Below are 24,283 nucleotides of genomic sequence, written 5' to 3'. Positions count from 1 at the left end.
CAATGGTCTCAGCACAGGAGCAACCTAGCCATTGTCAATTTTTTTGTAGGCATCACAGTAAAGGAGAGTTTTGATGAGGGATTTGAAGAAGGATAATGAGCTAGCTTTCCGAATGTTTACAGGGAGTTCCTCCCAAGTGTGATGGGCAACATGGGAGAAAGGACAAAGGTGGTATGTTTGAAAATTTAACAAGTGGGTGATGGAGGTTGGCATGATGGGTTAATCAGGGACAGGAGTTGACATCTTGATAGTGAATGACAGGTAATAGATAAGGTGGGAAAATGCCAACAAGGACACAAAGAGAATTAGCTTCTGTTTGATGTGACAGAAAAGGGGAAGCCTGTGGGCAGATGAAAAGATGGGTTACATGGTCAAGGCAACAGGCTCAGAAAAAAATATCTTTGCTGCAGCATTCTGAATGTATAAGAGTAAGGCAAGACTGTATTTCTCAAGGCCAGAGAGAAAGATGTTGTAATAATCAAGACATGAGATATGAGCCTGGATGAGCGTTTTATGTGCATGCCTGGATAGAAAAAGCTGCATCTTAGAAACGTTATACAATAAGAATCAGCAAGATTTACACATATCCTGGAGATGAGGTCCTAGAGAGAGGTCCATGTCAAAGATGGCACTCAAGCCTGTACCCTGGATGTCAAAAGGATGGTAGTGTTGTCCACAGTGACCAACAAAGGAAGAAGCAGGGAGGCTTAACAGGAGTGGGAAAAGGCGAGAGAGAGATTAGGAGCTCTGTTTCAGCCATTCTGGACTTTAGCTGACTGCTAGATACCCAGAAGGAGATATCAGTGACAGGCTGAAATTTTAGTCTGGATAGAGGGAGAGAGGTCTGGAGCAGAGAGGTAGATCTGAGAGTCATCTGCATATAGAAAGTAGTTGAATTCATTTACATGAATGCAATTGCCCAGAGATGAAGTGTACAGAGAGAAGAGAAGGGGACCAAGGATAGAGCCCAGTGGAACTCCACAGAAAGTTGGAAGGGGGATGAGGAAGACTTTAAAATGGTTAAAAAGTGAATTTTGAGGTGTCTCCATCTCAATGAACCTTAGTTCTATCTTTCACAATGAAAAGGAACAGTATAAAGGTTTGGAAAGGTTTGTAAATCCTTTTTCACATGTATCTACAATTATGTTTTTAGAAAAAAGTTATGAAATAAACTGGTAACTAAGTAAAGTGTGGGTACATGAAGATATCCCTGCCAACCCTCAACTCTGGGTCACCCCTGACATCCTCTTCTTTTGCTCCTGCTCTCTTACTGTGGAATGTCTCTGATGAAAATGCCATAGTTAGGTTAATTTCCTCCACTACAAATTCATTACCTCCTCTTTCAGTTCTTCCATCTTCCTAATTAAACAACTCCACATTCTCAAACTTAGTGAATAACATGCTCACAACCCAGTGTTGTGGTTTTTTGTTTGTTTGTTTGTTTTAAACACTCACTCCTCAAACCTTCCTCTCTCCTGCCTCTATGCCTCTATCTGTGCAGGATCTCACTGATTTCTTCCAACAGAAAATCGAGAAAATACAATGTGACCTCCTCCCTCCCCTTGGCTTGCTTTTCCTTCCCCTCCTGCAACACTGTCATCCTTCTCATCATTACAGAAATTTTCCTCTGCTCTTCTCCTCCAGCCTCCATTTCTTCTAGTGACCCCAGCCCATCTCCTGCTCTCCCTCACACCCAGTCTCATCCCCTCCCTTACTCTTCTCCTTAAGCTCTTCTCTTTGTCTGGCTCTTCCCCCTTACAATACAAGCAAGCTTTAGTCGCTCCCATCTTAAAAGTAACCCACCTTCGACACCACTTACTCCAGCTACCATCTCATCTCCCTTCCATTTCTAGACTCATTGAACATGCTATTTACAACAGCTGTCTGGAATTCCGCTCTTCCAATTTCATCCTAGATCCTCTCCACTCTGGTTTCCACCCCCTACACTCAAAGTTTCAAGTGACCTCTTCCCAGCCCAACCTCAGAACCTGTACTCCATTCTCATGCTCCTTGACCCATCAGTTATCTTCAACCCAGTCAACCAGACTCCCGTTCTTGAAATCTTGTCCCCCTTTGTCTTTCATGACTCTCTCGTCTCCTGGGTCTCCTCCAACCTCTGTAAATGCTCGAACCCTTTGGAGGATTCTCCTCATACCCTCTCAAAGTTTCTGGGTGGGTTCCACAGGGTTCTGTCCTTGGTCCTCTTTTCTTCTCTCTGTATACCTCATCTATGGGTAATCTCATCCATGTAAACAAATTCAGCTATTATCTCTATGCAGATGAATCACAGATTTCTTTCCTACTCAATTGCCCATTCTCCCCCTTTCATCCACATACCATACCTGTAATTTTAAAAGATAAATCTGTGCAACATATCTGTGTATGTGATTAATGCCAACTTACATGACGATTCCTGTTTCTACATATTATATAAGCATCTAGTCATTATTCAAAATGAAAACATTTCTAAAAATTCAGCTCAATATGTCAGCTAATTGAGGTACTGGACTGAAACATGGATGATTTGAGCTTGGGATATGATAAAGAGAAAGTAAGAATTTATTGTATAATCCTACTCTCTGTTATGAAAAATATACTCAGCAAAAGCCTTATGTAAGAGATTATTTTAAAATCCCAACCATTTACAAATCTTTCAGGACTCTGTGACAAGTCTGAGAGCTTGTTTGTTTGGGGCTTTTATTGCAGCAGGTGTTCAAAGGCAATATATTTCACAAGCAGAGATGATCAGTATTATGACCATTGAGTTTAGCTATAGGTGAGGTAATAGAAGTGCAAGGACTGAATTTGCTGAACTCAAATCAACCAAATGATGAGCAATTTCTTTTTCGTATCAATGTAGTACAGGGGTCAGCAACCTTTAGAAGTGGTGTGCCGAGTCTTCATTTATTCACTCTAATTTAAGGTTCCGCGTGCCAGTAATACATTTTAACATTTTTAGAAGGTCTCTTTCTACAAGTCTATAATACATAACTAAACTATTGCTGTATGTAAAGTAAATAAAAGGTTTTTAAAATGTTTAAGAAGCTTCCTTTAAAATTAAATTAAAATGCAGAGCCCCTTGGACCAGTGGCCAAGACCCGGGCAGTGTGAGTGCCACTGAATATCAGCTTGCACGCCGCCTTCGGCACTCATGCCATAGGTTGCCTACCCCTGACGTAGTGTTTTCGGGCATTGTCTGCAGAAAGCAAAATAAGAAGTCTTAGCAGTATAATACAAGGAAAACATTCACAAATATTAAAAAAAATCTAGGACTTCACATCTTTTACGGAGAAAAAAAGGGTGGTATATTCACTTGTACTAGACAATGGTTATGTAAACCTCTTCTTGAGAGGTCTGATTTTTAGTTGCATTGTACTATAGATTAGATTACTTTGTCTCGTCTTATGGATGAGATAAGTGATGTCTTTAAAAAGTCTTGTGCTATATTTTTGTAAAATTTCAGTTTCCTATTGTACAGTGTTTTTAAAGGTACTGTGTCCAAACACATCCAAAAATATTTTTCATCCATCTCCCTCTACATTTTTTAAATGGAAAAAACTGACTTAATTTCAGACCCAAATTCATATATCAACATGGAACCCTGAAGAACCTGCTCCTCTCTATCAATACAGGAGCAGCTAAAGCCTGCAAGACCCATTATGTCCTAAGAGGTCACCACTAAATTAAGAAACTGAGATAGGACTGACAGTACCTTGCAGCATACAACCGGATCATGGTGGACAATCACTCTACTTGTTGGAAGAAAGCATGCTTTGTGTCAGGGACAGACTACACCCCTCAATACTCAAAATGCAGGCAGAGTCCCCTCCGTGCTTACAGAAACACTGTCTCTTAAGACTAGCACACCCCTGAGAAGCCCGGATCATCCACACAGAGAGCCCGTACTGACTCACTGGTTCTGATCCCTAAAGCCTCCTCTCTGGCTTTCCCAGCAGCCCAACTCCATTGGAACTGGACATTTTCAACAGCCACTATATCGTGTTTTTGTCTGCACACACTGACCTACTGTTTTTACAAGCAATTCCCAAAATTGCTAAATTAAAGGATTTAAAGAAAAATTGTCCCCCCTCCTATTTACGTTTTACTTTCAGTTTCCCATTTTGTCTGTGTGGATTTAGACATAGCCAGAGGGGAAAGAAAAGCCTGTTACAAAAACTGAAAAACATGATTTGTACAGCAACAGAAACCAGCCAAGTATTTCAGGGACATGTGTACTACTTGGAACTACAATTCATTTTGTTTAAATGATTGGATTTGAAATGACTGTGTCACTTTAAGATTTTGGAGTGAGTGGAAGAAAACATTTAAATATAACTGCTTCCCTATAGATTTGTACACGTTTATTGTTAGTTCAACTCATTTTCTGACAGATGTACAAGAAATATCAATAATTCATCTCACTTTTAGATTTTTAATTATCAAAACATCTTAAAATTCTTAGAGCAGCAGATTCAAGAAAGTGGAACCATATGATGGCAAGAGTGAACATTTCTATTTCCTATCCCCATAAAACAAGTTAGCAACTTTGTTGTAAAAACACTGCTAACATTTGGAGCCTTCTAAACACAGCTATATTTTCTTTCATTTAAGGAGAAATGAAAAGTCCACCGTGGTCTGTCAAAGACACAATCTTCCAGAACTGGACTAAAGCATCTTCCAGAAAGGCAGAGGATGGAGACCTCTCACTATTACAAAGCTTTTTGACTTGCTTCTAATTTGAATTTGTCTGGCTTTTGGTCAGCTCCTCACTAGAAGTATCTTGTCAGTATACTAATATCAATAAGGAATGCGATTATGCTACTGAATACTGAAAGGATTAGTTACTGCTCTTTCCTACCTTAGAATTTTATATCCTGCTTTAAAAAAATTATAAATTATAATTATCCCAGGCATTGAAAACAAACAAAGGGGCAGGGAATTGTAACTGTAAGGGTGGGAATTGTCCTAAGCAGAAGGCTTACTTTAAAATGGTGATGGTTACTTTAAAATGCTGTACCTAGGACATATTTTTAAGTAGTGCCATGGGAACCTAGAGCATATAGGTAGGTACCCTTCATTTATTTTAATTTATAGAAAAGTATAAAGGGCTGCAGAATGGGGCCACCAGTTTCTCTTATTTTCCATATTAAAGTTCAAATCCTGGAAGGAGCACAAATGGATGGAGCCTGTGCTCACATGGTACGACACTGAAGTCTGGGTCTTTCCCCCATGGTGCTCTTTGCAGGACCAGGGCCTAAGCGATGGTTACCCCACTGAGCCTGTGCCCTAAACACTCGGTCGAAGAGGGACCCTAACGGTTCCAGTTGACACTGCCGACCAGGCCATTAAAGTCTGGTCGAAGGCATAGCAGGGGTGTGGGGCTAAGGCGTTCTCCCTGCCTGCCCCAGTTTAGCATGGGGCTCCCAGGAAGCAGCTGCCAGGTCCCTGAAGCCAGGGCTGGCTTTAGGACATGGGGGGCCCGATTCAAAAGAGCTCCTGCCGAAATGCCGCCAAAGGTAGCAGCGGCAATTCGATGGCAACTCAATTGGTTGCCGCTGGTTCTGGTGGCATTTCAGCGGAGGGTGCAGGGCCCCTCTTCCGGAAGCCGCAGGGCCCGATTCATGGGACTCGGGGGAATCGCCCTAAAGCCGGCTCTGCCTGCAGCCCCTAGGCGCATGGGCGGCCAGGGAGGCACAGGTGAGCCTAGGGGCTGCAGAGACCTGGCAGCCATTTCCAGGGAGCCGCAATAAGCATCACCAGGACCCTGCACTCCAACCCTTTCCCGCACCCCAACCACTGTCCCAGCCCGGAGTCCTCTCTTACACCCAAACTCCCTCCTGGAGCCCCCCCCCACCCCAACATTGCAACTCCCTCCCCCAGCCCCCTGCTGCATCCCAAACCCCTCATCCCTGGCCACATCCTAGAGTCTATATCCCCAGCCGGAGTCTGCACCCCTCCCGCACTCCGAACACCTAGGCCCCAGCCCAGAACCCTCTCCTGCAGCCCAAATCCCTCATCTCCAGCCCCATTCCAGAATATTCATCCCAACCCCCTGCCCCAGCCTGGAGGAACCCCTCATTTCTGGCCCCACCCAGAACCTGCATCCCCGGCTGAAGCCCTCATCCCGCACTCCAATCTCCTGCCCCAGCCTGGAGAAAGTGAGTGAGGATGGAGAAAGAGCGAACGAGGGAGGGAGGGGGGATGGAGCGAGCAGGGACAGGGCCTTGGAGAAGGGACAGGGCAAGGGTGTTTGGTTTTGTGCGAATAGAAAGTTGGCAACCCTACCCTAAATGTCACACAGTGCATAAAAATTAAGCGTACCGCTTGCTTATTAAGTAGCCCTCACAGCTCTGATACTCATTCATGCCACATGCTTGCACACACTGCCATTTTGACCTCACTGACATTAACTACAAAAAGAATTATAGAATACATTTACCACTTTTGTTCCCCAAAATCAAACAAGGTCTCTCTGTATTTACTGCAGTAATCAACGCACACTCTTTTTAATGGTTATGACCGTGCTAATTCTTAAGCTTTCTAAACTGGGCCAACTCATCAGTCTGCTACATCAATCAGATTAATCAGATGCTGCAGCATTTACTAGGGTTATAACTAGAGGACACCATTACATAAGAGTCAAACCAAATGAAAAATGGTCCAGCTAAATAATCCCTCTCAAAAAGGTACATAGATATGTCTCACACACTAAATACAGAGAAATATTCATTTAAAAATGGAAGTTCTCCAAGTTTAGAAGCAGGAGAGTCTAGGGCCACTTTATACAACACAACATAGACAAACAAATTAAGCACGTATGTGTGCTATTGTAATGCCAATCACAACACTTCAGGTGAACAAAAAGCTCATATTTTGACTTATAAACACATTGTTCATGTCCTCCATCAGTCTCTCTGATGCTATCACAAAAAGCACCATGAAGAGTTTTGGTGTCCACCACACATCCTCTCCCCACCGCTGCCTTTTGTCCTTAGTCTCATGCCCTGGTGATCTAGGACTTGCCTTGCTCACAAAAATTCCAATACAGAATGATAGTCTGAACACTACATTTTGTTTTAAGAGCTCCACCTGGGTGCTATGGATGGTTGGGGGAGTTTGAATTTCCCAGTAAACAGTCAATGCAGTTTCGGGCTTTTCTCCTCCGCCTTCTCCATACACCCTCTATCATGAGACTGATGAGCGCACTCAGCATTGTGATAAAGAAATCACCACGTCGGCAAATGGCAGAAAGCTCACAAGGAGCTCCAGGGAACTTGCTTGCCAGAGTCTGCAATTTGGCAGTTCTAGTGGCTAGTCTGCTGCAGCTCTAAGAAACAGAGATTTTATACATAAAACGTTCTCTATATCTGTATCTATGAAAATTAACACACAGAGTATGTTATGTTATAGAAACATATGTACATATTAGAGGGTCTGCCGTGCCTCTATAATGCACAAACAACCATTCTTATACACATACATACACACACAATATAATTCAGTGCAACATTATAGCAAGGTTATTGCAATTTTAGCTTGGTTCTTAATATTTAGACACAGTTAGCACTTCTCTGTTATTTGCTTCTGCTGAGGAAGAGATTGTACAGTAATTATGTACATCTGCCGCTCCCACTGAAAAAGAGAAAGCCTTACAGCAGTCTTCCGGAGCATGCTTCCAACAGATGCTGAGATGTTACAGGCCAGACAGCTCTGCTGCACCAAAGCGCTGCCTTTTTTTTTCCAGTTTCTTTTCAAAAGGGTACAAGACCCATGCATTGGTCATACAAACTACAAATACTGCATCAACAGATTACAAACCAGAATTACCATCCGTGCAGTCTTCATAATACCAGTCTAGTTCATAGTAATCCGCTTCAATAAATTTCTGCATAGTCAGTATCCTTCAGCAATATAGAAGATATTTCACTGTGTTGCTGAGGTCAAGTGAAATGCAACCATGCCTCCCAGCCTTTGCAAAAAACTGAAGTGCAAAGATGCTGACAGAATGATGAAAATGAGCTGCACATTGTCAATGAGAGGCTAGAGCCAAAATAAGAGGGGTGGGGGAGAAGAGGAGGAAAAAGGGTGTAGGAGAGAGATTTCTAAAGCAGATGCCCTAGCAGCTGCTCTAATAAAGAAGCTCTGCACAGGAGCCTTGGATGGGAGTTAACAAAAGCATCCTATCAAAAGGTTCGTATACTGACATGAGGGACACACACCACCACTTGGCTGTTTCTAACTCATTCCTTTCCACCCTGGTCCTCACATACCTTTCAGTCTAACATGTTGCCATGGAGACTGGCTGGCTCTGAAAGAGATGCCGAGACGGAGGAATTGTATTCTGCTGTTTCTGGCTTCACAAAGCTAATGGGTGTCTCACAAAAAAGAAAAAAAAATTCCCACACAGAAAACAAAACAAACCTCTTTATTATAATACAAACATATCTTTTTTCTGTTTTGCAATATCATAATCTTGCAATCCTTTGTGCCTTAATAATGTAAATCAAGTGCATTACCACCTCCCATCGTGTATTAGAAGCTCTCCCCAACCCAGCTGGAAAATGAAGCTACACTACTATTTTGCGCTGTTATTGTAGTTAAGCACTAATTCTGCAAAAAGAAAATTAAAGGCGAAAGAACGGAACTAGAAAACCGGACAGTAACACATTGCCCCATTGGATAAGCTCATCTACTTTTGACCTCTGCCTTCTCAGCGAACCAGCGACCTATTTTTCAAACATCTATGCTCTGTGCCAGAAAACAAGGGATTATGGCAAGCTACAACCACTCTGTATAGCTAAACATGCTTAACTAGTTACACACGACTGCTCGATATTTTCAATTTCCAAAATATCTGGTGTGGAGAAGGATTCACTTTCAGGTCCTTCAATAGACTGGATTTAAACTACTAAAATTATAAAATACTTCGTTGTGGAATAGAATTTTAATAAATTAGTATTTATAACAATATTCAGGAAATCAATTAAATCTGCAGTGGGGGGGGTAAAAGTTATTACAATGCTCAGACATCCATTCTGTTCTTATATTCCATACATATTCCTCTTTCCTCATCTTTTATGGACTCCAGTGGGTTCTTTACAAAAGATTTCTGAGATTTGGAATAGTATATTCTATTTACAATACATCTTTTGTACATGACCGTACAGTCCTTAGCACAATGGGGCCTTGGTCTGTAACTGGACCACTAGACTCTATTACAATAGAAATTAATATTAATATCATTACCTTTATAATAAAACATACATTTCCCTCTATCTAGTTATTAACTCGCATGACCACAGTATTTGAGCCTCACAAATATTAAGGACTTTATTACTGTAGCACTTCTGTGAGCGAGGGATGTAATATCCATTTCACAGATGTGGAACTGAGGCACAGAGAGACTTAGTGCCTTACCCAAGGTTGCACAGGAAAGCAGTGGAAATGCTAGGACCCGAGTCCAGGGCTCCCCAGACCAAGGCAATGGCGACACCAGAGAGCTCTCTAGTGTAGCTGCTCTAAATCAACAGGAAGGAGCTCTCCCCATTGGCTTAATTACTCCAGCCCCCATGAGCAGCGGCAGCTATGTCAGCAGGAGAAGCTCTCCAGCTGACATAAGCACTAATGTGGACAGTGCCAAATCAGCATAAGTTAAATCGTTCATGGGGGTGGCTAATTCACACCCTTGAGCTACATAACACGTAAGTTGACATAAGCTGTAGTGTAGCAATAGCCCTAGGCTAGTGACAGACACCACACCATCCCAGATTCCCTTAGAGAGATGAGTTGTATTATGTTGTCTACTCATTTTACGCTGTAATTTTGAAAAATTCTAGTAAATATTTCTCCCTTCCCTGCTTATAATAGAAATCGCAGGTGACACACAACACTCTTATGACTCTCAGTTGGGCAAACTTTGGATGTTGCGGTTTTGATAGGAATAATTCAGGGTTTTTTTTCTTATTAAAGAACTATCAGAGTAGTACTGCGGTGTCCTGGTTTGTGTTTTCATCTGCCTAGTCAATCATGCTGTAAATAGCACAATCAATATAAAAAAAATTAAAGCAGGGAAACTACAAGGACCAGTTCTTATGAATCCCTTGTTATCTCTTACAGTTTGGTCCCTGGTTCCATGAAGATTATGGTTTGCCATAGCCTGACATGCCTTCCAGAGTTAAAAGTTCAATACAACCTCAGATTTTTGATCTTTAAAGAGTAAAGTTGTAGCCAGATGCCTTTAACCATAAACATGCTTTAATTCTACTGACCAGTGTGTTGCAGGGTATGGTCAATATTTACCTGAGAATGGGAACGTATGCACATAAACTGCAGGTAAGTAAATGTCAAAGGAATATAAGATGCCATTAAAAAGAATCTTTCATATGGAGCTGTAATACAATCATTTATGGAAAAGAAGAGTTCACAGTTTGAACTTTGAAACTAACATTTTTTCACTCATATATGTGTTTTCTGACTCCGTATGTGATTGTTATATGCAAGAACCTTGACTGCAACTGGATTACTATAGAATCCGTTCCATCTCACTTAATCACACAGTTTTGACAGTTCCTTACACACACACAGTGGGTCAACTGCACATACAATTAAAAACACTTTTAAGGCTGTACTGTTAAAATAACATTAGGGAATGCAAAAATGAAGGGTCCTACAGAAACATTAATTCAACTACTTTACATATATGCCATTTGTTTTATTCTTAATTTCCTTGCTATAGGAACTTCTGCATTTCCTGACATTTTAAACATAATGGGCACCATAACGTATCATAAGGTTTTCTTTTCTTTTCCTCCAGCGTTTAATTTTCTTTTAAAAAGTAGTTTTGCTTAATACTAGGATTTAAATGGTCACAATTAAGCTTTGAAGTTAATTCTCAGTGAGATGGGTAAACATTGGGTAGGAAGGGAGTTCAAAAATGCTGCTTTTTTTAATTATTATTCTGCAGACAGTATTCTGCAAGATTGGGTTAGAAGTTGACATTCAGAAACATTTTTTTACTTTGGAAAGGATCTAGCTTTCTCACAAAAAAAAAAAAAAAAAAAGGAACACTCACATACTGCTTTACATAGCCAAAACATGTTACAAAACTAAGCACCACAACATGCTTATCAAATACGGTAGGTCAATATTATCATCTCCACTCCATAACTGAAAAAATTAGGGGCTAGTGGCACAATCGCCCCATCCTAGTGAGAAAACAATGGCAGAGAGAAGAAATTCTATAGAAAGAAATATCCAGCTGGCCAACAACTCTTTAGCTAAGTGAAAATGGTAGTCTCACAGAAGTGGGATGGACAATTTAGGTCTGGAACTTTCATGAAACATGCCTAATCTTAGCCTGATCCATGGAGCACTTGAGGTATCCTTGGAGAATCCCTTTCTCTCTCTCCAGCCCAAGCTCCTCCTCTGGGGCTGCTTATCACAAAACCCCATGTTATGTTGCATATTCTGACCACATTTTACTGATGTGCTATTGTATTACTTATCCAATTTAAAAGTAATCAAATATTTGAACATAAGGAAATTCAGACAATTGTAATGCAAGATTTCATCACCCAGCAAATATTTTGAAATAAGTTATAAGCAAATTATAAACTCTGGATTGTATAAATGTACACTGCCCCACTCACGCTTTGGAGAAGCTTCCCATAAATATCTGCAAAACTAACTCCTTAAAACTCTTCTTTCCTCCAAGGACTACAAAACAATTGAAGCCAACAAAAAACATGATAACGGTTAGCCTGCTAGTGCTACTTGCTGACCAATATTATCTCATTGTTTCCTTGTACTCCCCAATCGGTCTGTGTTTATCCATCTGTTGTCACTTGTCCTATTCTTGAGGCTACACTCCCTTTTGGGCAAGGACTGTTTTCATTCTGTGTTTGTACACGGCCTATATGGTCCATGACTGGGGCTCTTAGGCACTACAGTAATACAAATTAAAAATAGGGTTTAAAACTTCTTAATGTTTTCAGGGGATTCTCAAATTCATTTATATAGTGTTTTAGAACGACAGGGATTTTTAAAAAGATAACATGTACACCTCTACCCCGATATAACGTGACCCAATATAACACGGTAAAGCAGTGCTCTGGGGGTGGGGGGGACTGTGCACTCCAGTTGATCAAAGCAAGTTCGATACAACGTGGTTTCACCTATAACGCAGTAAGATTTTTTGGCTCCCGAGGACAGTGTTATATCGGGGTAAAGGTGTAGGAAGGCATATTCCCCAAAAGGAGAATGTGAGGCAACATTTCATTTGTAGATCAAGAGTAATCACAAAACAAAATCAATCACAAATTACAAGGTAGAAACATCATTTTCTGTTTCCAGTTCTTAATAAACATAGGACTCCCAATATCTGTAATGCTAATATGTAAAGAGAAACAAATATTTATGACGTTTATATAAAATTTATAATAGCCAATTGTAAATAGCAATGGTAAATGATAGCCTGCTCCCATATCACAAAATGTAAAACAAAATCACCCTCTGGCTTCACAGAATCAAAGAAATGAGGAATGGACGAGGTTACTTTATTAAGGCACCTTCTTTACCTCCTTGCCAGTGCCGGATTACTGCCTACCCTGTATTTTTAGTGCTTTGTCAGTGTTGTTTTGAACAACAACAGGCTAGTTTAATAAGATATTATATTAGGAAAGGTTTCTTTTTTAAATTTTCTTGATCCAGTTTGTATCTTATGAGAATCAATTATTATTTTAATTACATGGCATGCTTCTGGGATGTCATATTTTGAAAGTTTAAGATAAAAAAAAGTTAGTGTTACACTTCAGGGTACTGTCTGTCCCACATTTTGTGTATGTATCAAATACCACCAGATACAAGCTATCACTAATGGCGAACTTGTTGCTAACATTCTAGTCTACTACCTCTCTACTTCTGCAGTGAAGGTGCAAAGAAAAAAGGTACATATGGGCTTGTGTACATTAAACTTGCAAGAGAGGGCATTCTACAGATATGGGGAGCCCAAACTTTTCAACACACATACTGTTAGGACCTGGCTCAAGTTGTTTTAAGTAGATTCTGTTGCTATAGACCATATTCTAAATTTTTACCAATTAATCTGGTTTCAAAATGAGAACATTTAGCTCCAATGAGAAAGCAGATAAGTAAACAGAGTGAAACTATTTAGTGTCTAAGATGTACCTTCCCTATGGAACATTAAATTCCATAAAATATCCCTAAAGTATACATATATATATACACACACACACACACACACACACACACACACTCCTCTCCTGAAAAAAAAAAATGTAAATCCAGCAACATGTTTTGGCCTTCAGGATCTCAACATAATAGTCCATGTAATTTACACATCAAATACATTATACATACTTATTAGCAAATAATATAAAGCTCATTACAGCAAAGGGTATAAAAAAATCATGAGGCTAAGGCTTTGAGACAACACTGAACACTTAAATACAAAATATATATTCTCCCTAGCAAATTATGCTACTGTCCCCCCAGGGGGGTGAAGTAGATGAAGCATTAGGAATAATTACAAACTTGATTTTTTGTAAGCAACTGCCTCCAGAAATCCTGGAATTGTAATATATAGTCTGTAGTTCTGTTTTTCAGCAGCAATGAACACATTTGTGAAATTAGGAAGAGATTTACAGCATGCTTGACTGGGCAGATGAAAATGCAAACCAGGACACTGAAGTACTACTCTGATACTTCTCTAATAAAAAAAAACACAACTGAATTATTCCTATCAAAACTAGCACATCTAAAGTTTGCCCAGCTGAGGGTCATAAGAGCAACAAGCCAAAGGCCCATGGGCTGTACACAATTTGAACTAAATTCGGCAGATTGCAGCTGCCTTGGTCATTAACCTGACATCGCAGTTCATGGAGATTACGATTCCAAGCACGTGGTGCTCCATTTTGATCTCAACATATAGTCATACCAAGACACCTTGCATTTGAGGAACTGTAGTCTCCTTGAGCTGCACCTTGATACTGAAGATGAAGGTGGTAATTTGCTGAATTGTAGATCTAGAAGTCAGACACTTTGGCCAGCCAGTTGAATCTTTTGCCCAACAGAGCAGAAATCCCTTTATGACTTGAAGGTTATTTCCCTGCTAGACTGAGTTATGTTGATAGGTAAAGATTGTTAAGATAAGTTCCTGTCTGCATCCTAAAAACTTGCCCATACCGGTATTGCCCTGGCCTCTTCTTTTGTCATTCAGTGTTAAACGCATTCTAAACTATATGCATTTCCTTACCTTTTGGGGGCAAAGTCAGACTTTTAGGCACCTGCTCCCCTACTTGGTGTAAACTTTGCTTGTACCAATCAGAAACTGAATACACACAGTTTTTGGGCCCCGTCCCCTATGACACTTCTATGATGTCATAGTGGGTACTTTAGGCTGGTCTGCCATGTGCAGGCAGAAGAGGAGAAAGAAAAAAGAATCCTGTGTACCTTGTGCACACCCGTAACCGAGCCTGATCACCTCGAAGCCTCTCTCAGCTCACGTGTTTTAAGCAGAGTTTCTACGTTTGCCAGTTATGAGTTGGTTTGTATTCGTAAGTATTGGTTATTACTAAATGCTGCATCTGTGTTTATAAATATTGGTTACTGCATCTTTGTTTATAAATATTGTTTGATAGTAAATACTTTAGCCTCTGTATGTTTTAAGTTCCATTAACCCTATTAGCTAATCATACGCTGCTCCCCTACCCCTTGTAATTATCCCCAATAAAACTTTAAATTAATTAATTTTAGTTGTGTGCGTGCCTGCAGTTTGCATCGTGACCCACACTCTCCTTGCATCCCTTACCTATACAGTCTATTGCCACGTGCAGCCTGGTAAATAACAGGTCTGCATTTTTCTTTCGCCCCTAAAAGTATATGGCAATCTACAAAGATTTGACTGTGTTTTGGTTAGAAGCAGAATAATCTACTTTGGCTGTCCTTGAAGGAAAGCGGCAGTCTTTATTCTTCACAGGCTAACTAATGAGTGAAAACAAGGTCTTGCCTACTTATGTTTCTGAATTTAAAAGAAGATCTGTCGTTCCAAAATGTCAAACAAATTTTCAAATGCATTTCTATCAAATACAGAGACTCCATTTTGACAGTAATTTAATTAAAGATTCAAATTAATTCTTCACATTCCCTATCCCAGGACATAGCGAGTTTATATTCAAAAAGGGCAAGCTAACAAACTGAAGCAATTTGGATGTGTAAATTTTCATCTTCATGCCATTGGTCTTTCCTTTCAAGAAATTATAAATACAAGTGGCTTGGTGGCTGTGCTGTAGGTGAAACACACACTCACCAAGGGGGTTACATACTTGTCATGGCCACCATGTTGGTCAACACACTTTGGACTGAACTGGGGACTTCCAAAGCTCCATGAGCGGCTACAACTTCAGCTAACAAGCCATGGTTCTATAGCTGGGCACTGTAATTACCAATCCACAGAGAACAGGAGTCTGAGAGGGGAACCTGTAACACATGCTCACCAGTGGGTTACACTAGAATGAACCTCATCATATGGACATATCCTTAGAACTCCTGTGCTGCAGGCAAGTTACAAATCAAACATTTTTACCCCCATCTCCTCAGAGAATAGACTGGAATATGCATGCAAAATTAATGTCTACTTAAAGATAAAATGTTGTCTGTACATTGTACTAAGTACTATGTACTGTTTACGTTCTTTGCTATACTTCCTGTTACAGGCCTTCTAAACTCCAACCTGAATGAGTGAGAAGTATAAAGAAGAGCCACACAGGAAAGCAAAAAGATCATTCCTAATATTCTGCCTAGAAGTTCTTCTCCAGCTCTGGGAGAGAGATTTAACATGGGCAGCCAAATTCTCAGCTAATGCACAGCTCCTTTCACTACAACAACGCTATGCCAATATACACTAGCTGAGGAGTTCACCCACAATATCTAGTACTCTTTTTAGCAAGTGGATCTTTTGGGACAGATTTCCTTCCAACAGAATGGAGAATATCTAGCAGCACAGTGCTGATGCTTCTGAGAATTGTAGGACATGACTGGGCAGTAGTCAGAGTGCTATAAAACTACAAGGTTTTATATATCTCTGATCATATCAAATAAGTCATCGGTAATGAAGAAGTAAGGCTGCAGAAGTACCCAAAAGTCTAATAAAAGTGGTGCTGAAAAACAATTAATCCTCTTTCCCACAAAAGTCCAAGAAAGCAGCTAACAATGTCTTATTCATAAACTTGTTTTGAAAACTTGATGTCAGCTTAGTTTGTAAATATTAATTGAAAAGGGCAGTTGTCAAGGGAGCTATCATTCAGTGGATGGGGCACTGGAATAAAAGGTAAAAAAGCTTGCTCTGTTCCTAGCTCTGCTACTAACTTGCTGACCTTCAATAAGTTACATCTCTGTGCATCAGTTTCCCCTTCTGTAAAATGCAGACAAGACTTACCTCCTTTAACATACTTTTAAATGTATGGATGAAAACAATGATGTAAGAGCTAAGTAGTAGTACTATCATCAAGATTCAGAAGCCTGAAAATGGGATTAATAGACTGACTCTGGCTCATTTCATGGACACTCGTTGCATTGTCTGCCCTGTTTTGTCTTCCTGTTCTGTTTTTGAGCCAATGCATGACAAATTACACTATGTCCTGTGCTCAAACTGGCTTAGGAGACTGGAACCAGCAGGCAGAGAAGAAGTGTGAGCTTGTTTCAACCCACAAACAAAAACAAGCTCGGCAGTCTGGATGTGTTGGTGGCGAGTTGCTAAGCAGAGAAATTGGGCTTTCATCCATGCTGAAGCCCTTGCATTTGGAGAGCTTAATGTGTCTCTAATCTCCTCCATTACTACTTTTAATTTTAAAGAAAAGATACTGCTTTTCACCCTATCGACCGTCACAAACTCCTATCACTACTGATAATGTTTTAATTTCATTCCTTCTCATGTCACATTCAGTAATCATTCATCGATAACCATGGCTATAAGCATGCCAGGCAGGTTTCCATGGTTGGCATTTTAACTCTAAATCATGAATAATGTTTCCAGCTGTAACTGAAAACCAAACTGCATTATAATCTCTCTAATAATATACTTAATATTCCACAATTTTTCAACAGATTATAAAAATGTTTACGACAGGTTTAAAAGATTTCATAAATAAAGAAAAAAGATTCTCTTTTATAGGAAACACTTCTAAGCAGTAACTAGCACAAATTCCAACATTCTTGCAATTTGGCAGTTGTCTAAGGACTGCTTCTCTTTAGTAATAGGTCATATTGGATGAAGTATTCTGTGCTACATGGAGTATCTAGGAGGAAATAGAGCCTAGTCATCAATTTGCTGACAAAGCTTTCCCACCCCTAAAGAAACAGCAGGGAATAACAAGAAACCAGATCATCATGGTTTGCCCTTTGTAATAAGTGTCTCAAAGTAAGAATTTGCACTGGAGGTGGAAATAAAAGCAAAACATCTACCAAAAGCACAGCAACACCACAGAGAGACTGCCGAGATTTTTCAGTTTATCTGGCTCATAAATTACTACACTTGTAGTACTTTCAGAGGTACTAGGTACCTTAAATTACTCAACATAATGGGCTGGAGGAACATCCTCTTGGAAGCATTCAACACAAACATCACAGGATGAGAAAGCAATAATATAAAAGAGAAAATAAAAAATGAAAAGAAGAAATCAACTACTTCTTTCTCCAACCTGACTCTCTCCAGGAGAGGTCCTCTGAGGCCCAGAAAACCAGTCTGTCTACCCCCAGGTAAAACACACATTTAAAACCATGCATCATGATTGCTATCCTGCTACTAAATGCAAGACAAACCTAAAGCTTATCCATTTTGCTCCAAAGAAGTCAAGACACACTGAACTAGATGTTTGTTCACCCCCTCTGCTTGCCACACTAGGAGACAGCATTGATGTCCTGAACCCATACTGCTATTGGATCTCCAAAGACACACAAACTGTTAAAAATACCCTTCAAGATCTACAGCAGACTAGGAAAGTAGGCCTCATTTCCACAACTGTGGACTCTGCCACAATCACCTAACGCATTTGTGACCAGCAAACTTGATTAATGCAACATATCCAGAGTGAGAAAGTTCCTTTGCTCCTAGAGAACATTTCAGTTACTAAGCAAACACCTTGTCAATGTATCTCCCAAATTACAGCTAACAGGGCAGCGGGATTATAGGGAAGTGTGTCACTAGAAAACTCCTGCTCTCCTGTTAGCTAAGGAACAGTCTTCCACAAGAAATCTTACCATCTTCAGAACAAAATTAGACATGCATCTTTGATTTCTGGTTCTCTTCTCCATTCCACTGAAATGGTTGGTAGGACTGGCTTTTTTGTTTTTTAAATGTTTTATTCTGGCAAAAGCGAAATCAATTATTAAACAGAATGTCAGACTGGTTACATTGTGCACTGCAATCAGATACCTAGTATAAACACCAAGGGCTGGTGTACACTACAGGGTTAAGTCGATTTAAAAATGAATGCGTTCACACAACCAACCCTGTTCTGTCAGCCTAACAGGCTCCTAAAAACAACTTCTGTACTCCTTCCCAGTGAGGGGAGCAGCGCTAAAATTGACTTTGCTGGGTCGTATTTGATGTAGTGCGGACACAAATTTGACAGTATTGGCCTCCAGGAGCTATCCCAGAGTGCTCCATTGTGACCGCTCTGGACAGCACTTTGAACTCCGATGCACTAGTCACATACACAGGAAAAGCCCCGGGAACTTTTGAATTTAATTTCCTGTTTGGTCAGCGTGGTGAACTCAGCAGCACAGGTGACCATGCAGTCCCCCCAGAATCAGAGAGGGTAGAATGTTTCTATGCTTCCCCTATTATTTCTGTCCCTGAGGTTATCACAGATTAGAAGGCAAAAAAAAACCCACACTTGCGATGACATGATTTCTGAGCTCATGCAGTCCTCCCGCACTGATAGGGCACAGCTTAATGTCTGGAGGCATTTAGTGACAGAGGCCAGGGAAGAATTAAGTGAGTGCGAAGAGCAAAGGAAGGAAGCAATGCTGAGGTTAATGGGGGAGCAAACGGACATGATGAAGCATCTGTTGGAGCTGCAGGAAAGCCAACAAGAGCACAGACCCCCACTGCATCACTGCCTCCCTTCCTCCCCATGTTCCATAGCCTCCTCACCCAGATGCCCAAGAACGGGGGGGGGGGGGGGGGAGGCTCCAGGCATCCAGCCATGTCACTCGACTCCAGAGGATGGCCCAAGCAACAGAAGGCTGTCATTCAAACAGTTTGATTATTGTGTCCTGTTCTTCCCTCCTCTTCCACCCTACTTGGGCTACCTTGTCCGTTATCTCTCTTTTAAAAAAAAATTAAGAGAATGCATGGTTTTAAAACAATAGTTAGTTTCTCTCAAAAGGGGGAGGATGGTTGGCTTACAGGGAATTAAAATCAACAAAGGGGGTGGGTCTGCACCAAGGAGAAACACACACAACTGTCACAATGAAGCCTGACCAGTCATGAAACTGGTTTTCAAAGCCTCTCTGATGTGCAGCGTGCCTTGCTGTGCTCTTTTGGTCACTTACCATGGTATGGCATCTGCACGGGTAACCCAGGAAAAAAGGTGCAAAACAACTGTCCAATGTTGCTTTCACAGAGGGAGGGGCGACTGATGACATGTACCCAAAATCACTCGTGACAATGTTTTTGTCCAAAAAGGCATTGGGAGCTTAACCCAGAATTCCAATGGACGGTGGAGACTGCGGCTACAGTAGAGAGGATGCACTCCGCCGACTTAATGCGCTTAGTGTGGACATACGCAATCAACTGTATAAATCAATTTCTAAAAATCAACTTCCATAAATCTACCTAATTTTGTAATGTAGACATACCCCTAGACAGATCATACAGATCTTCACTTGGCAAGTCTTGCAACCCCAGAACTGAAGAATCAAATTAGTCAAACTTAAATCCCTCACTATATACAAAATGAAAAGCAGAAAATAACTTCTCTTCATTTTGTACTCTCTCACTACCTCAGTTCCCCCTCATGCCCATCTTCAGGCTCACCTGTAACAGAAACAATATATTTAAGTATATTGTTACATTATACATTTACGTTATAAAGAAGGCAGTGAAACTGTAGGAAATAAAACTGTGTGGAATTCATAGATGTCACATTAACTTCGAGAACATCAACACTCCATGCTCTTTTAAAGCTATGGGTGACAACAACACTTATTGCAGGCCTTAATAAGGCAAACTTTAATGGAGCATAATGACACAAGGTGCATAGTCTCACTGAGACTCACAGGAGCTCAAAGTAGAAATTAGTGGAAAGTGGAGCTAACAAGGTAGCAGGCTTATGAGGAAGGGCATTGAGAGAATGAGCCCACCCCCACCCTTCACACCCCCAAAAGCCCAGAGATATGTGGATGGGGGGCTGGGGGCAGTGTTAAAAATGGTTTTACTACATACCCAAAATGGTAGGCCACTTTTCCACTGTGGTTTTTTTGGTATTTTAAATCCAATCCTTCCCTGTGAAGTACTTTTTAGGGTGGAAGATTACATGGAAAAATCTACCACAAATAGGCACCGACTCCCTCTCTCCCCAGGGGGTGCTCAACCTCCTTCGCCCCAGGCCCAGCCCCCACTCCACCCCCTCCTCCAAGCCCTCCGCCCGCCCTGCCTCTTCCTGTCCATGCTCCATTTCTTTTCATTTCGGGTTGGAATTCAGCTCCTGGGTTAAGTTGGATTGTTATTTTTAAGTTCTGTGGAAGATACCTAGGGACTTTTGGAAGTGTTCGTATGGTAGTAAAATAGATAGATAAAATAAATATTTAGAAAACCCATTGTTCTGTTTCATTTATCTGCTGTCAAAATGCATATCAAATAACCCAGCGAGTATGGGACTGGAAGTCAGGAAATGTGGCTTGTTTCTAGCTCTGACATTGACTTATGGTGTAATTTTGGAAAAGTCAGATAGCATCTCTGGGCTGCTTCCATGGAGATGCCCCATCTTTCAAAAGAGACGATACTAGTAAAGTGCTTTGAGAGCTATGGATGAAGAGTGCTGTATAAACAACAAATAATATTTGCACAGGAAGAAAATAAATAGGGGATTGCAACAAACAAGAATGTGGCATTCTCACATCTAGAGAGCCTAGATAGGTACCAACATAACTGTCTAACCTCTTTTAGTCCCCTTCCTTCACAAAAGGTTGCCATTTTCTCCAAAGAAATAGTCCCTCTTCCTAATTCCAATTTTACATGGAGGGTGGCTGACATGACCACAAATTCACAAGTACTTAGTTATCACCAAAATCTTATTCAAACATCATGAAAAGTAACTTTCCATAATCCCACATTCCTACCAGACACTTCGAGATGTAATAATTAAGCTGGAAATGCAATCTCCCTAGATAAACAAGCAAAAGGGCTTCACAAACACCGTCCAATATATCTGAATTTGGATACATTTCCAGAACATTTGGAAAGATGAGCCTGTATATATTTACACAGGGGACTTATTCGGACAGCATATCTTTACCATGCTATTGTTTGGAAACTGCTTAGATACTACAGTGATGGGGACCACATCAAACCTATACAGAGAGAGATTTCTAATACTATACCTGAAGTATTATGTGCTGTCTTAAGTTTAAATATCAACCTTATTTTATGCACTTGAAAAGCACCAAAGGAAAGCTGAAGAAAACAGAGCACCAAACTTTGAACATATTTCTACATTTACAACGGAAACATTTGTTTTGCTCAACTGAAATCAAATTTCTGCACTTTCCCTTGTTATTAGCGGATGCTGCACTACTTTAGTGCTGAATTTCATCTATTATGATTTATTGAACCTTGGAACGCTGACCCACATAGCCATAGCTAATACTTTTCATACGCATGCATACTCATATCTCTGCATCATTTCAACTGTTCTGAACAAATTCAGTTATTTTTGTATCCCACAATTAGTGTTTTGCATGCTCCTTTTGGATCTTGGCAAATTATTTAGTAAAGCTATAATTAACCCAATGATAACAATATCATTTACTGTGGGTGTGTGAACAATTAAAATTACAGTACTATCAGGCAAAAAGAGTTATAATTCTATATCTGGTTTGCAGAGGGGTTTTGGAGGTTGTTTTTTTTGGAGGGGTGGGGGGGACAGAGGGAGAATGAGATTGTGGTATTTGGAAGAGTTTCCACAGAATTCTAGACAGTCCCTCAAGTTACGCATATCCACAATTCGTGTCAGTTCAACTACCACTTCTTAGGAAACTGTAATTTTGAGATGAAATCCTTTGGATAGATAAGTGTCAGTGATCGCACACATATAATACTAATGACTTTTTAAACCTTACAAAAACATGAACTCGTGCAAGAGAGTGTGTTTTGGCTGTTACATTTAAAACAGGTCATTCCGTTAGCAGTCACACTCCTGAGGACATTCCTGTAGGACAAATGTGGCAGCTCAAGGACTTTTCATGCTGAGCTATTTAAATATATATAACTTTCCACTGTTTGATATCCATTCTTTCATTCAAATCAAAAGATAATAGTAGTAATAACTCAAGATTTATACAATGCATTATAGTTTCAAAGCGCTATGTTAATATCAATCTGTCCTCAATTCCCATGTGTGAGGTACAACTTTATTTTAAGTTTTATCTCCAACATATAGATATGCAAGGCAGACACAAAGGTTACATGATTTTTCATGGCAACAGAGCAAGTCAGCAAGAGAGCTGGAATCAGAACTCCCAGCTTCCTGGTTATCAGTCCAATGCTTAAGTCAGAGAAGGTTACTATTCTCTCTCTCAAAAATACTCTCTATACCAGTGGTGGGCAACCTGTGGCCCATCAGGGTAATCTGCTGGTGGGCTGCCAGGCAGTTTATTTACATTTGAATGGCTGTCTGCAGCGCCAAGTGGTTGCAGTTTGCCATTCCTGGCCAATGAGAGCTGCGGGAAGTGGCGCCCAGCACGTCTCTGTGGCCTGTACCACTTCACGCAGCTCCCATTGGCCAGGAATGGTGAAGCGCAGCCACTGGGAACTGTGAGCTGCCATGCAAATGTAAACAAACTGGTGAACATCTGTATAGGAACCATTTGCTATTGCCAGCTTGACTGCATGAGGAATGCTGATGAAGGGAACTCCTTCCAGGACTTTCCCAGGGTCAGTCCACCATCGCAACGAGGTAAGTATTGACACGGGGTTGGTAACAACCTTTTCCAGGTGGTCCCTGGACTGGGAGTAGACCATTGCCAGCCATTGCTGCAGAGGTTGCATCCGGAGCCTAGTGTGACGCACTACACCTGTGCACACTGCCATGTGACCTAGGAGGTGCGGGCAAACCCTGGCCATGGTCAGTGGAAACGCGGAGACTTCCACGATGAGGTCCGTCAATGCCCTAAATCTCTACAGCAGCAGGGATGCTCTGGTGCAGGTTGAGTTGAGCACTGCTCCAATGAACTCTATCCTCTGTACCGGAACTAAAGCGGATTTGTTGTTGTTTATCAACAGTCCAAGGTGATGGCAAGTGGCCAACAGCATTGCAACATGCCTTTGGACCTGGAGCTGCCCTTGACTAGCCAGTCATCAAGGTATGGGTAGATCTGTACACCCAGATGTCTGAGGTAAGCAGCTACCACTCACATGCACTTGGTAAATACCTGTGGTCTGTCACTAAGCTAAATGGGAGGACCACAAACTGATAGTGGTTGGGACTGACCATAAACCAGAGGAAGCGTCTGTTTCCCTCAAAGATGGCAATGTGAAAGTATGTATCTTTCAGATCAAGGGTGGGGTACCAGTCTCCTGAATCCAGGGAGACCATGCAGAACTTCAGCTTCGCTAGGAAGCAGTTCAAGTCTTGCAGGTTCAGGATAGGTCACAGATTAAAAAACCTTTGTGATTAAAAAGTAATGGGAATAGAATCCCTTGTTCCTGTACTCCAGAGGAATGACCTCCACCACACCTAGCTGCAATAACCCCTCTACCTCCTGCACAAGGAGACTCGGGAGAAGGGTCCCTGAAGAGGGATGAGGAGGAAGCGGGGGAAAAAGAGAGGTAGAAAGCAACTGAGGAGTGTAACCCTGCGCCACCGTACTGAGGACCCATGGTCCGACGTTACAGATGCCCATGCAGGAAGGAAAGGAGAAACGTGGTTGGCAAAGACAGAGGAGGAAGGATCCTGGGAACAGTCTGGTAGGTAGCCCTCGGGCATACCCTTAGAATGAGTGCTTGCCTGCCTGCTTATTGTGGGCTGAGCTTGACTGAGAAGCC

The 24,283-nt window shown here is 41.1% G+C and overlaps 1 protein-coding gene across 7 annotated transcripts in view; it reads right to left on the bottom strand.

Moving 5' to 3' along the window:
• Positions 1-24,283, bottom strand: part of TRAK1 (trafficking kinesin protein 1) — a 126,014-nt gene that overhangs the window by 71,277 nt on the left and 30,454 nt on the right. For 2 of the 7 annotated variants that reach the window (XM_050937925.1, XM_050937926.1), the window contains exon 1: positions 7,828-8,133. The exons of 4 other annotated variants lie outside the window; for them this stretch is intronic. In XM_050937925.1, coding sequence (XP_050793882.1) covers positions 7,828-7,891 — 64 coding nt within the window. In that variant the 5' untranslated portion in view covers positions 7,892-8,133. Of the gene's footprint in view, positions 1-7,827; positions 8,135-24,283 lie in introns of those variants that run through there. One more of the 7 variants, XM_050937917.1, reaches the window with a different exon arrangement.

The sequence above is a fragment of the Gopherus flavomarginatus genome, chromosome 2, assembly GCF_025201925.1.
Source record: "Gopherus flavomarginatus isolate rGopFla2 chromosome 2, rGopFla2.mat.asm, whole genome shotgun sequence".
Classification (NCBI taxonomy): domain Eukaryota; kingdom Metazoa; phylum Chordata; order Testudines; family Testudinidae; genus Gopherus; species Gopherus flavomarginatus.
Note: the sequence above shows the minus strand (reverse complement) of the source record. Positions and strands in the feature narration are given on the sequence as shown.